Here is a 13,870-nt window from a genome sequence, read left to right as displayed (position 1 = left end):
GTAGGATAAAACCCCCTTTACGTTTAATTTTTATATTATTCGACTACGCCTTATACATAAAGAAGAGAAATCGGCGGGAATTATTATTAATAATAAATTTAATTAAGTAATATTATTAAACGCTCTCCTAACAAGTAAAATAATTAAAGTAAAGGCTTTCTAACATTATAGCCGTATTAACGGTATTTATAAACCTAAACATTTCTTCGATTATTTCGAATTAATCTTCGGTAATAAAAACGAAAAAAGACTAGCCCTAACCCGTTTACGCACTATATAATAAAGAAAAAACTAATCCCTATTGGATTAATTCCCTATATTCGAAAAAGACTTTACGAAAATTAAAGGCTTTACTTAAAAAAAATAATTCTAAGTTAGTCTAATTAGAAACTTCTATATTTAACGCTCTCTATAATTAATTAATTTCAATCCGTATACCCAAAACCTACAACCTTTACATTGAATAGTTAAAAAATATTACGTAGAAATTTGAAGCTAATAAAAGCTTCCGTAATATTGGGGGCAATAATAAAAAATATAATGGTTGTCGTTAGAATTCCCTTTCCCGGCGCAACCTTACCCCTACCCTTAAATACCTTAAAAATATGAATAGTAATATTATGATAGGCTATATTAAAATAAAGGGTAACCCTAGTAATAAGGACGTTAAACGTACTAAATAGATCTCTTAGGACGAAAGAAATAAATGTTGTACATTAAATCTCTATTTCTATTACGGAACTAATAAATATATAGTTAATAATTATATATATTAACTAGTATAACATCCTCCTATTAGTATTAAATCGATTAAAATTAAACTTAAAGTAGAATTTGTATTAGAAAATAATAATTAATATTCTTCTTTTAAAGAATTGGAAAAAGAATAGTTCCTTTATAAAGTTGAATAAAAGAATATTTTAAAGTACTAAGTAAAAAAGCGGGAGTTAAGAACTTTCTAAGATTTATAAAAATAAATATTATTAAAATATCTATCGCTATCAATAACGAAAATCGTTTCTATACCTTCGTTAATAAAAGTTACTAATACTATACTATAATTAATAAAAATATTATTAAAAAGCTAAAAATTCCTATTATACCTATACTTAAAAAAATAAATGCGAAAAGCCTTAATAAAAATAGAAGGGGTAGAAATTAAAGGGATTATTTATTTTAAGGTAAATATCTATAAGTATAAATTTATTGTTTATACTTATGTAATCCCTAAATTAAAATTCCGTATTATTCTAAGGAAATTATAATTAATTGCGATAAAAGCCTATTCTATCACTTATAAATATAAACTCTAATACGGAGTAATTAATTATTAAATTCCGCACATAAAATATTCCATAAAAAATTTCTCCCTAAAGGCTAAAAGTTTAGGGAAATAATATACTATTTAATAACCACGTTCGTAGTTATAATAAATAAAATTAAGAAACAGAACGTCTAGTAAACCGCGGAATTAATAATATTCGTAATAAATTTACAAAATCTCGAAAAAGCCTTCAAACCTAAGGTTGGTATAATAAATAAAGAATTACGAAAGATAATCCCTATAAAAATATATAATTACTTATTCGTTTAAAAGTAAAAAAAGGTTAATAAAATTAATCCTAACCGCCTAAGCATCGACTACAAAATCGAATTTAAGAGAAATAAAAATAATAAGGAGCTACCTCTCCCCTATAATTATTTTTATAATATATTACGAAAAGAACTTTTAATATTAAATAAAACCCTTAAAAATCTTTTTAATAAAGGTTTTATTCGTATTAATAATTTAATTACCGCTACGCTAATTCTCTTTATTAGGAAGCCGGAAAGAGGTCTTCGGTTCTATTACAATTATAAAACTCTTAATATTATTATTAAACTAGATTAGTACCTATTACACTTAATTAAAAAAAATTTTAAAGTTATTATTAAAGCGAAATAGCTTACCAAAATAAATATTATATAAACGTTCTATACAATCAATATAGCCGAAGGAAAGGAAAAGAAAACGGTATTTCGAATTCAATATAAATTATTTAAATAATTAGTTATACTTTTTAGACTATTAAAAGCACTGGCGACGTTTTAATAATATATTAATAATATTTTAAGAAATTACTTCAATAATTTTAATTTAATATATATAGATAATATACTAATTGTTTTATTAAATTCTAAGGTAAACTATTTAATTAAGGTACGTAAAGTAATTAAACGTATAACTATGGCTAAATTCCATTTAAACCCTAAAAAATTTAAATTTGTAGTAACGAATATTGAATATTTAAATTTTATTATTATTATAAGAATTAATATTTAAACGGACCTAGAGAAGATTAAAGTAATTATTGAATAGAAAATACTTACGTTTTAAAAAAGGGTACGAAGCTTCTTTAAATTTATTAATTATTATCAGATATTCGTTAAGAATTTCTTTTCAATTATAGAACTATTAATAGCCTTTATAAATAAAGGAGTCCCCTTTAAATAAACCGAATAATAGGACGTAATTTTTAAAAAATTAAAAGAATTATTTATTAAAGCCCCGATTCTTATCCAATAGAATTCTAATTTATTTATTTTTTAGAAGTAGATTATAACGGGTATAATTTTAATAATATCCTTATCTAAAAGAAGGATAGGTAAAAGATAGCGGTTATTGATTATTCCTAAAAGTTTACCCTTGCCGAGCGCAATTACCCTATTTACAATAAGGAAATACTCGTAATTATTAAGTATATAAAGGAATAATCTATAGAATTCAAGAGTTATAAAAAATTCGTTATGGTTACTAATTATTACAATTTTAAATAATTTATAAAGAGGTAAAACTTTTCTAAATAGTAAGCGCGATAGGCTAAATGTCTCTTATAATTTAATTTCGAAATCTTCTACCGCCCGGGGAAATTTATTATAATTTTTAATATTCTATTCTATTGGGACTAAGACTGCTCCAACGAAGAGGATGTAAAAACTAAGGAAATATAGTTAATTCCCTAATCCGCTTTCAAAAATTATATTCGCATAATTACTTCTTCTATTATAGCGGGAGAAGGTATGAAAATATTTAAAAATTTAAATTTATAATAATTCTTCGAAAAAGTCTTTTAAGAAAACGAAATCTATTAAGTAGTCAGTTAAATTATTATTAATAAAAATAAGACCCTCTTAATTTCCGCACAAGGCCTAAAAATTCAATTTAATGAATATACTATCGATAAACTTAGTAAATTATACTATAAAGGCCGTATGTAAATTCTAAAAGCCTCCGTTATTATTAAAATTATAACTTTATATATATCCCTAAAAAACGCTAAAAAGAACGTTTTCCGTACCTGTATTATTTAAGAAGTATATAATTCGAAAGTTTTTAGGTACCCTAGAAAAGAAGGTACTATTTACGCTATAAATAAAGATTTCTATTAATTGTTAATAAGTATTTATATCCGTCGATTCTTAGTTGATTATAATATTTCTAGTAAAGTAAAGTATTAGAAAAATTAAAAAAAAAAAGCTATTAAAACCCTTTCCCATCTTAAATTAATTCTTTAAAGATATTTAAATAAATTTTATTATTAATTTCCTTCCTATAAGAGGTTGCGTTAACCTCTTCGTTATTGAAAATAAATTTAATAAATTAATAATTTTAGAACTAATACCTACTATCGAGGTAAAAGTAATAGTGGAAGCTTTCTTTAAATATTTTGTATAATATTATAAGTAGTTACAATCTATCGTTAGTAATAGGGGTATTGATGAAACTAATTAATTTTAGAAGTATTTCTATAATTTACTAAATATTAATTAATTTTTTAGTATTACTTTTTACTCTTAAACTGATGGTAGTCCTAAAAGAATAAATTAAGAAGTATAAGCCTTTTTAAAAAGAATTTGTTAATTACGCCTAAAATAATTAGGATTGTTAGTACCTAATAATATAATTAGTAATTAATAGCCGAATTAATATTTCTATTAATATATTTCTATTTTTATTACTTATAATTATTATCCGCAATCCCTAATAGCCGTAGTAATTCCCCTAGCAAAAGCAAATCTTAAGAACCTATAAGTAAAAACCGAGGATTTTATTATAATACTATAATAAATTATAGATTTATATTAAATAATTATAGTAATTTCTACATAAAAGTAAAAGTATTTTACTAATTATAAAAGGTAATTAATTGAAGTTTTTAAAATAGGGAATAAAATTTAGTTAAGTTTTAAGAATTTTATTATAATGTACCCTAAAAAGAAATTCGATTAAATTTATATAAAATATATAGTATTTAAAATTCTTAGCCCTTTCGTAATAGAATTCTCCGACTTTTTATTAAAGGTCTTTAATAAATTCTATATAAATCTATTTAAGAAGGTTCGTAAGGACCCTTTATTAAATTAAATCACTACCGACTGTCAATTGCTAACTATTATAATAAATAAGGAGAAAGAATACTATATAAATAAAAACCTTTACTATACGATTAAAAAAAGTTGCAACATAATTTTAATTAATTAAATTAATGAAATATAATAATTTTAGGAGCTACTAAAATAATTTATTAATATAATGGCCTTAAACCGTTTTAAAGCGAAATATAGCCTAGCCGATATTAATAATAGGTTAATCGAATATTTTAGTACGGAATATACGAAGTAATAAAGATAGCAATAAAGGAAAAAAAAGGGAAGGTAATAAATATTAATTCTAAATTTCTCTAATTCTTTTTTAATATTTTATATTTTTAATTATTCCTAATCTCTATAATTTCCAAGCGCTTCTTAAATAATTCGAAACGGGCTACCAACTCTATTATAGTAAACTCCCTAAAAGGGAGGGCGGGGGTCGGGGGAGCGGTTAGAATAGTAAGAGCGGCGGAGGTTAGAAGAACGGTAACGACGTTACCGGAGGCCGAAAGAAAGTGGCTATATTCCTATTTAAAAGTTTTAATTAACTGAAATTTATTTTATTAAAATAAACAAAATAAAAGAAATTTATAAGGAAATAGCGCTATCTTTATGTAGTTTGGCATATAATATTAAATTATTATAATTCTACGGACGTATCTAAAAATTTTCGTTTTTTTTTATTAAAGGTCGCCGCTTCTTAGATCGCGACGAACCTTTAAATTAGAAATAAGGCCCAATCGCACTACTTACTATTATTATGGTAAACTATATACGATTAATTTCTAAATTTAATATAATACTCGTATAGGATATTTAAATATAAAATATGTAGGACCGTAGAGAATTCACAATCCGCCTAAAGAATAAATAAAATTAGTAATGATTTCTTAAACTAAGAATAATAAAGAAGATTTATTAATAGATATTTAAATTTAATAAATTTAAGTTTCTTAGGAGTAGCGATAAAGTTTTTAATATACTTACGATGGGCGGCGGTTTCTTAGGAAGAGGATTAGGAATTGTACGAAAACGGCGAAAATAGGCCTTCGTTCTCAAATAATTAAAATAGGGACGGGGATAGGGATAGTTCGGACGAAATTAAACGAAGTATTTATTTTAATTAAGAAGGGTAGGCGAATAATTAGATAGGAGATAGTAATACTTACTTTAATAATTTAAACGACAGCTAGAGAAAAAAGAGGAAAAGAGAGAGAAAGGGAAAAGAAGTTGGAGGAGGAGTTTTTATATATAATTCTAGAAGTGCGTATATACGTACGCCGCTACCTACTACCTACGTCGGTCAAAATAGAAAGAACGAACGCATAGAGGGGCAAGAGGAGGGAGGAGGGGGGTAATATTATAGGGCTAAAGCCTGGGCTATAGCGCTCTAGTTATCGATTAGAGTTGTTATGAGGCGCTGTGGTTATGCCTATGTAGCCCCTATCAAAACCTCGCATCTCCGGTAGAGCCGCCTCTCAGACAGAACTCTCTTTCTTCATAAAACCTCAATTAAACTATACGACCAGCACCTATGTTAACCGTACTGTTCCTGTTACAAAAATACTCTAGTACGTACTAAATACTAGAGTACTAATTAGTATTAGTACGGGTCTATTACTAATACTAGAGGTCTAGTATTAGTACGGGTCAAATACTAGACTAGACTAATATTAATCCCAATTCTGACCTTATCCCAATACATTCTTTCCTCCTCTTCTGAATCCTCTACCTCGGGTCTAACTAGTGGTATTGGTGTGGGAGCTACTCGATAGAAGTCGGAAGATTACTAAGGTCAATTACGGTGCCGCTAATAATCTTTCTACTAATGCTAGTAGCTCCCATACTAATACTACTGGCCAGACCCGAGGTAGAGGATTCGGAAGAAGAGGAAAGAACATATCAGGGCAAGGTCGGAGGAATAATTACTAACGCCGATGTTACTGGTGCGCAGGTGATCATTTCCAGTACTCTTGTCAAAAGATGATCGACGACCCCCCCTCCCCCCCACAAGCTCAAAGAGACACACAGTCTCTACTCTCTACCTCTCCCTACAACCCCCAATCATTCTGTCCAAGCATCATACTCCTCCATCAACTTATTAAACCTAACCCCGTTCGGAAACTTCTCACTGCCCAAATGCGTCGTATGCGCCCACGGCTTCTCCTCAAGCTCGGCTCTCAGCGCCTTACTAAAACACCTGGACCATCCACACCTCTTCCACGTCCTCGCGACCTCCTCCCTCGTTTGCGGGTGCACCAAATACGGCATTTCGCTCATGTTATCATAGACAGTCGCCAGCTGGATCAGCTGCCCCAGAAAGGTGATGGTGCCCACGGTTCCCTGGTCCTGGTGGCGGATGATGGCCTCGGCGACGGCTTCGGCTTGGGATTGCGCACCGCCGAGTTTGTGCTGGATTAGGTTAAGGGCGATGAAGCCGCCTTGGAACTCGAAGGAGAGTTGGGTGCTGGCGCGGGCGGCGGGGGTGGTGCCGATGTCGTGGAGGAGGCAGGTGAGGGCGAGGGTGGAGGGGGAGAGGGAGGAGGCGTAGGTGGGGAATTGTTGGCGGGCGATTATGGTTGCTTTTTGGGGTGTTAGCATCTCGGTTTTATGTTGGACGATGGGAGAGAATATGGCTTACCCCAGTGGAAGACGCGCATGGAGTGGTTGTAGGTCTCAATGGGAAGCTTCTCCTTGGCGTATTCTTGGACTTTGGCTACAATGGGGTCATCGGATGGCCAGGCGATATCAGAGAGAGAGACGGGAGTTGGCTCGTTGAGGTACGGCTTCCCTTCGAAGATGGCATCGGCATCGACAGGCACGGCAGTCCAGCCGTGGAGGGCGACGGTATCGGTGTTGGGGCACATGGTGATGTTTTGTTCTTGGTAGATGATCTGGGACACAAGCGATCAAGTTTTGAGAATCTTTTGTCTCTTCTTTCGTTCTGGATGTTGGTATTTATTTCTATCAGGCTTGGCGAGGCGAACAATGAGCATCTCTCCACAAATAACGTCGATCACGAAGAACTGGGGAAGATGACTCATCCTTTACCCACTGTCTTGGGGTTCTCCACGTCGACCCGCCTCTCCCGGTGAAGCAATTCCCGTGGACGGTTCAACGCTGGTGTGGGTTCGGGTAGTGACGGCGACTCGGCGAGAGTGGAATAATGCTCGGTGGGTTTTACGTCTCCATCAACACACGCCCTTGTGTTAACATGCATGCGATGTTTTGGACTCTTGAATCACAACATATTCTCATCCATCCGAAACGTTGTACCGCTTGTAATGACCGCATCGTCATCAATGTCGATGGAGAGATTTGTCATCAAGACGTCAGCCGGAAACCTGCGCCGCGATGTTATCACCAGAACGGTGGATTTGTTACGGGAAGACCTCTATAACGAGCATAAGATGGCTTTGGGAATAGGTATCCCAGTATCTAAGTGCCATTTACAGCTGTTATGGGGAACCCAATAGTGGGTTCCGCGGGCTGCGTCCGAGTGCGGACCGTGTGGGGATCACTAACTGCCCTGTTTGAGGGCGGATGACTTGATGAGGTTTTTCACTTGCATCTTCCACAGACTATCTGCTATTGCCGCGGTGGATCAATTCAAGACGATTTGAAGTATCAGCGATGGGAGTTTGTTTTGTGAGTTGTTGATTTGCTCCACATTCATCCTTCCCGTCGTTCAGCCCTCGCTAGCTGACAACCCAAGTCGAGCTGGTACCCTGTATTTCCATTTCACCAGAACGAAGCCTAGGACGCAACTGGAACGGTAATTGAATGTAACATTGTAACTTACGAACTTCCACATCTCGTCACATCCACAGCAGCGTACACAGCATGCCTTTTTCACTTGAAGGACATAAGGGAAGATACCCATTCAGCTGATCCGCAACTGGACTTGTAACCCGGGATTTCTGCCTCTAATGTAGTAGGTAGTAGGTAGGTATGTAGTTGATGTCCATCTTGTCCAAAAAAAAACCCCCGAAGCTCGCTTTTCTTGTTGACGTCGAAACAAAATCCTCCACTTCCAGGTATCGGCTCTTTCCAAGCTGGAATTTCCAGTCACCACTGTGGCTTCACATCCTCTCAGCTTCCACCTTTCGTCTTCCACTTCCAGCCCAACCCTCCGTCTTATCTCATGACGCTACCCCTTCTCCCTCCCCAAGAAGACTTCTCAAGCAGCTGCTCACTCGCCCCTCTTCACTTCACCTCTTGCCACCAACACCGCATCACCTCCCACGCCCAGACAGCCCTTGCATTATTGCTCACAGAAGCACGCCTTGCAAGTCTTCATAAAGTTATTATGGAACCCCTGCGCGTCGCAGTACGCATTGGCATTGCTGGCCATGCAAAGCGCGTCGAGCCGTGAGTCGGGGCACCTGGGCTTGCCGTAGTTGACCTGGACGGCGTTGACGTTGGGTGTCGCGGGGCCCTCGGTGGCCTGTTGGGCAGTAGGCAAGGCGATAGCGCCGGCGGTGAAGAAGCTGAGGAGGGTGATGAGGGTGATGGAGGTCTTTTGCAAAGGGGGGAAGAGTTAGTTTGTTGATTTGTCTGATGAGTGCGAAGGGGGATGAGGATGAAGGTTGTAAATGGGGGAAGTGAGGATTGGGAGAGTGAGGGAAGCGGTAAGGGGCAGAAAATAAGGTTGTACAAGACGAGAATTACTTGCCTTCATTTTGACGACGGTGCGTTTAGAAAGGGATAAATGCTGGTAAGGAAGTTGATTTGGCTACAATTGTTGTTAGGTCTAAGTCTCGTCGATCAAAAACACGGGTTGTACTGGGTATCCAAAATTCTAGATGGTACGGACTGAGGGGTTGGGGTAGTGTAGATGAACGAGAGAGGCTGGCTGCGTTGCATGTGTCGTGTGTCGTGTGTCGTGTGTCGTGTGTCGTGTGTCGTGTGTTGTGTGTCGTGTGTCGTGTTGTTGCACATGTTGTGCAATGGGAATAAAGTATTGGCTGGGGATGATCCGTAACGCAGGGAGGGCAGCTCGGCAGGAGGCTCACCTAAAATAGCGGGCACGGATCAAGGTATGGTGATCGACGCTGTCAGGTCCGGGTGTGATGATCTGCTCCCCAGAACCACTTTTCGTATTTTGATGGTATTGGGAGGAGGGTTTTATACCCAAGAGGATGGGAAGTCGTTGTCGCTTTTTAGGATACACCCTTGTTAAGAAAAAAAGAAAAGCCAAAACTTCGGACTAAAAGACCAGGTGATGCGAGGCAACCTTGTTCATGATGCTTGCTTGGGATCGAAAGCTAAGCCGTTGAGGTTTAGAACGTTGAGATGGTCCCAAATACTTGCGCAGAAAATGGAAAAAGATGAAACCAACCGCCAACGCTAGGTCTGAGCTGCCTCTTTTGACACCTGTGTTGAGCCGAAGAAGCAAACAGCTTGTTGGGTCCGATGACTGACGCCAGAAAGCCAAATGAAGCGGGAAAAGGTGACTGCTTGGGCGGAAAGTAGGCAAATGATATTATATGGACAAAAGAAGGTGACGGATAGTGAGAGGCCTGGATGACACTTTGACTTTATTCCACCTCAAACCGGGCAGCCGTGTGTATGCTGGTACCGTACCAAGATTCGGTTCCGATGGACGAGCCTTGAGACAGCATTTATACATCAGGAACTTGTTTCGATCCACTGAAGAGTGGCAACTACTGTTCCCGGAAATCTTGAGACCTGCCGCTGTAATGGAATGCGACCCCAAGGCATGGATCGGGGCGGCGGGGAACGGTTGACCGAGGGAGGGTAACCCGGAATATGGGAACCCAGCAGGAGTAGTGACATTCGCCGAACCAGGGACTAAAGTAGCTGGATGAGCACAGATTTCCGGACGGAAAAAGAGCCTCAATAGAGTGAAGACGTGGGAACCGAGAATGCCATCTCGTATTTCTGGTCGCAACTTCGAGGTCCTGCTGTTGATTCCCCGGCTTGGACCCAACAGACTGAAATCAGATGTGTTGGTTCTATGTCAAGCAGACCGGGATGTAAGATGGTTGAAATGTCGGCTTGAATTGCTCGAAAACAATGAGTATGTACCTGACCAAGGGATGTGTTAGTTGTGCTATATATACATCTGCCAAGTCGATGAGAGACATGTTGAAGCAAGGGATCAGTACCCTCGAGGTCTTGGAAAAATGAATCTGGACATGTAACGCAACAGCAATCCGCCAATCTCGGACGAGGAACATGCCAGGACGACTAGAAATGGAAATGATAATCAACGGTCTCACCTTCCGCTCGCCTCTTTCTATCGGGTTCCCCTGATTCCATGTACCCCGCCGTCGGTACCTGAAAATCGGCGGTATGAACATGCCCTGTCCTTCTTAGGAGGCAGATATAGGGCCAGGGTTCCAGCCGTTCGGATTTAGTCAGTCAGACCGGCGAATGTCAAGTCGAGTGGCACTCAACACCCTTCATGCAGTTGCTGACACCACTGAGTATTCTGCATGTGCTTGAAATCGTGGGTTAGATAAAGAGCAAGAGGTGAAGGAAGTCCACAATTGTGCAGAACCCCATCGTCAATTGGAAAACAGATGGGACCTTATGACGAACCCCGGACGCAGCGCCCTATGCGGCCAGATGGGCATGCGTTGCCGAGAGACAAATGCCACGTTTGATCGGGAAATGGTCCGTCGAATGATATGCCGTCCCGAATAATGCACAATGTATTCGCTATAGGACTGGTAGCCGGGGCCGGTGCCGTGTTGATGGTCCAATGGATGCCGCCTGTAGAATAAAGTGGTTTTGTTAATTATCCATATTCACCCGCGTTGGCCTCCGGAAAAAGCCAAATTACATACCCACCTGCTGCAGATACTTTATTAGCACACGGTAAGAATCTTTGAAGGAGGGATGAAAATGTCAAGATGCATAATTCTATATTGTGGCTGTGTAAATGCATAAGTCATCGTCATCATCGGTATCGTAGCGTTGCGTGAACGTACCAAGCCGTAAACGCCTCTTCTAATCCCATATCCAACTAACAGCTCGTACCCACCCTTTTGTCTTGCCTTCTTCGGGTTCCTCGAAAATGGCGTCTTCGGCTTGCTTAAAGGCAATATCGAGGGGTATATCGTCGAGTGACACGACCTTGGTCTTTTTGTACAACTTCCAAGCCAGATAGGCGATGAGGACGATCGGAATATCCCTGATCACTCGTTAGCTTCGTTGCGGCTACAACTTGGACGAAGTGGAGCGGACTTACAAGTAAGAAGAGACAAACGTGGCGGCATCCCAGTTACCCTTGGTAAAGACGCTGAAACCTCCTGTCAGGAGAATGATGATGCACATGAAAAGGGCTACGGGTGAGCTGTAGACTATACACCGGGAAAGTGGTTAGCATCAGATCTGGAATGCAGCTTGAAGACAACAACTTACCAGTCCACCAGCTGGACCATGGCAGCCTCGTATATGCGATGCCTTGCCTGTCCATCGCCTTTCTCAAGCGAATGTGATTCACCAAGATGGATGACCAAGACACCAACACTCCCGCCGATGTCAAGCGTACCAACCACCAGAACACGTTGATAGCGCGCTCCGACAGGCTCATAAAGCTGAGAGACATGAAGACTCCAAACAGAAGTACGCACATGTAGGGTGTCCCCCACGACGTGGTCCGCAAGAAGATCTTGGGTGCCTGTCCCTTGAGCGCCAGCCCATACAACACCCTCGTGCCCGCCAACAAGCTCTGGTTAGACGCCGACCACGCCGAAGTGATCACAATGGCGTTCACCACCGACGGAATCGCCTTGATGCCCGCCGCCGAAGCCGCGATCACGAACGGGCTTTGAGCAACACTATCCCCGCTGCCATCCAGCCTCGGATCATCGCTCGCCACCAACATCCCCACCACCAGCACCGCCAGCATATAAAACAACACCACCCTCGCAAACACGCGCTTGCAAGCCCTGGGTATCGCCTTCCGCGGATTCCTCGTCTCCGCCGCCGCCATCGCCAGACTCTCCACGCCCGCAAACGAGAACACCGCGCCGGTCATGACGCTCCAAAACCCCAAAAACCTCCCCCAATCCCCCGTGGCAATATACTCCACAAACGGCCCCGGACTCTTCCAATACCTAAACCCGATCCTCTCCGTGCCCGGGATCCCGCCCAAATCAATCACCAGTCCCAGCACAATCAAAAACACCACCAACACCACTTTTAGTAAAGCAAAAACAAACTCCACCTCCCCAAACACCCTCACCAGCGCCATCCCCATCCCGACCGTAACCACCACAAAGAAAACGATAAACACCGCCGGACTTATGCGGCCTTCAGTCCAATACTCAAACAAGACACAAATCGCCGTGATCTCACTCGGTATAGACAAAACATTTCCATACACCAGATTCCAGCCAATCGCGAATCCCCACGCCGGATCGACCAGAAACTCTGCATGCCTTACAAAACTGCCCGTGACGGGTAAGAGGGAAGCCACCTCCCCCAAAGCGAACTGCACCGCGCACACGATCAGGCCGATGATAAAGTACCCCAATAAGGCGCCGAGGGGGCCGCCACGCGCGACGGCCCCGCCTAGCCCTAGAAACAAACCGGTGCCGATGGAGCCGGCGATGCCGAGCATGGAGAGGTGGCGCTGGGCGAGGCCGCGGGTGAGGGAGCGGGATTCGGTGGTGGTTAGGAGGTCGGCTGAGTCGTCGGGGCTGCCATCTTGGTCTCCTCCTTGACGTCTGGCCCGGGGAAGGTGCTGCTGGGACTCCAAGATGGGTGAGGAGGAGGAGGAGGAGGAGGAACCCATGGTGTCGTCGTTGTCGGAGGAGTCGTACAAGGGCTCGGGATCGAGGTAGGTCAGGTCTGCGGATGATCGGGGACTGTCAACGTAGCGATTGTTGTTGATGGTGTGGTAGTTCACAACACCCGTCATTGCTGCTTTGGAGTCGCCGCGTCCGCCGCTGTTGTTGTTGTTGTCGCTGAGAAGCCCACTGCGGGCATCGTCGTCCCTTTTGGAGGCACCACCTGATGGCGCCATTTTCGCGGTGATGTGATTGAATGCCTGCGACTCTAAACCAAATCAATGCCCGCCCGCCGGATTCCTTTTTCGGAAAGCCGAGTGTGCGGTGAGTGAGTGTGTTCAGCGCAACATGGGATTTTGTATGTTGTACTGACTGAGTGACTGTTACGGTTGCATTGGATGTGATGTGATTGGTGAGAATATCGAGTTTGTGAGAGGGGACTTGGATGGTGTGACTAACGCTTGCTGTCAGCAATATCTGGGTTAGGGTTAATGCTGGAGAGACAGATGGCGTGGTAGCGTTCACTGAAGGTTTCTTCGTCATTCAGGGCATGTGAAAGAGAGTGAGAAATCCGATAAAAGGTCAATGATATGGTAGTCAACTGTCCAATGTTGTTTGTGTTATATATCATATCATTCATAGGATGATACTAAAAATTACAAAAATATGCCATGATATACTTCGGTAACCCTAAC

The 13,870-nt window shown here is 40.3% G+C and overlaps 3 protein-coding genes across 3 annotated transcripts; all 3 read right to left on the bottom strand.

Moving 5' to 3' along the window:
- Positions 1-6,430: 6,430 nt before the first annotated feature.
- On the bottom strand, positions 6,431-7,774 carry B0H65DRAFT_476926 (uncharacterized protein). The gene is made up of 2 exons (XM_062827398.1): positions 7,052-7,774; positions 6,431-6,992 (listed from the first exon to the last, which is right to left on the bottom strand). Exons 1-2 carry the CDS (start codon positions 7,275-7,277, stop codon positions 6,475-6,477), a joined length of 744 nt encoding a protein of 247 aa, XP_062678965.1. The 5' UTR covers positions 7,278-7,774; the 3' UTR covers positions 6,431-6,474.
- A 900-nt stretch (positions 7,775-8,674) lies between these two features.
- B0H65DRAFT_511779 (uncharacterized protein) lies at positions 8,675-9,091 on the bottom strand (the record flags this gene model as incomplete). Its single annotated transcript, XM_062828522.1, has 2 exons — positions 8,675-8,929; positions 9,086-9,091. 2 exons carry the CDS (start codon positions 9,089-9,091, stop codon positions 8,675-8,677), a joined length of 261 nt encoding a protein of 86 aa, XP_062678964.1.
- Positions 9,092-11,062: 1,971 nt separating this feature from the next.
- B0H65DRAFT_304562 (amino acid permease-domain-containing protein) lies at positions 11,063-13,520 on the bottom strand. Its single transcript, XM_062823197.1, has 3 exons — positions 11,803-13,520; positions 11,630-11,741; positions 11,063-11,572 (listed from the first exon to the last, which is right to left on the bottom strand). The coding sequence occupies exons 1-3, from the start codon at positions 13,409-13,411 to the stop codon at positions 11,389-11,391; spliced, it is 1,905 nt and encodes a 634-aa protein (XP_062678963.1). The 5' UTR covers positions 13,412-13,520; the 3' UTR covers positions 11,063-11,388.
- Positions 13,521-13,870: the final 350 nt, after the last annotated feature.

Source organism: Neurospora tetraspora (assembly GCF_033439725.1).
Source record: "Neurospora tetraspora strain CBS 560.94 chromosome Unknown B0H65scaffold_7, whole genome shotgun sequence".
Classification (NCBI taxonomy): domain Eukaryota; kingdom Fungi; phylum Ascomycota; class Sordariomycetes; order Sordariales; family Sordariaceae; genus Neurospora; species Neurospora tetraspora.
Note: the sequence above shows the minus strand (reverse complement) of the source record. Positions and strands in the feature narration are given on the sequence as shown.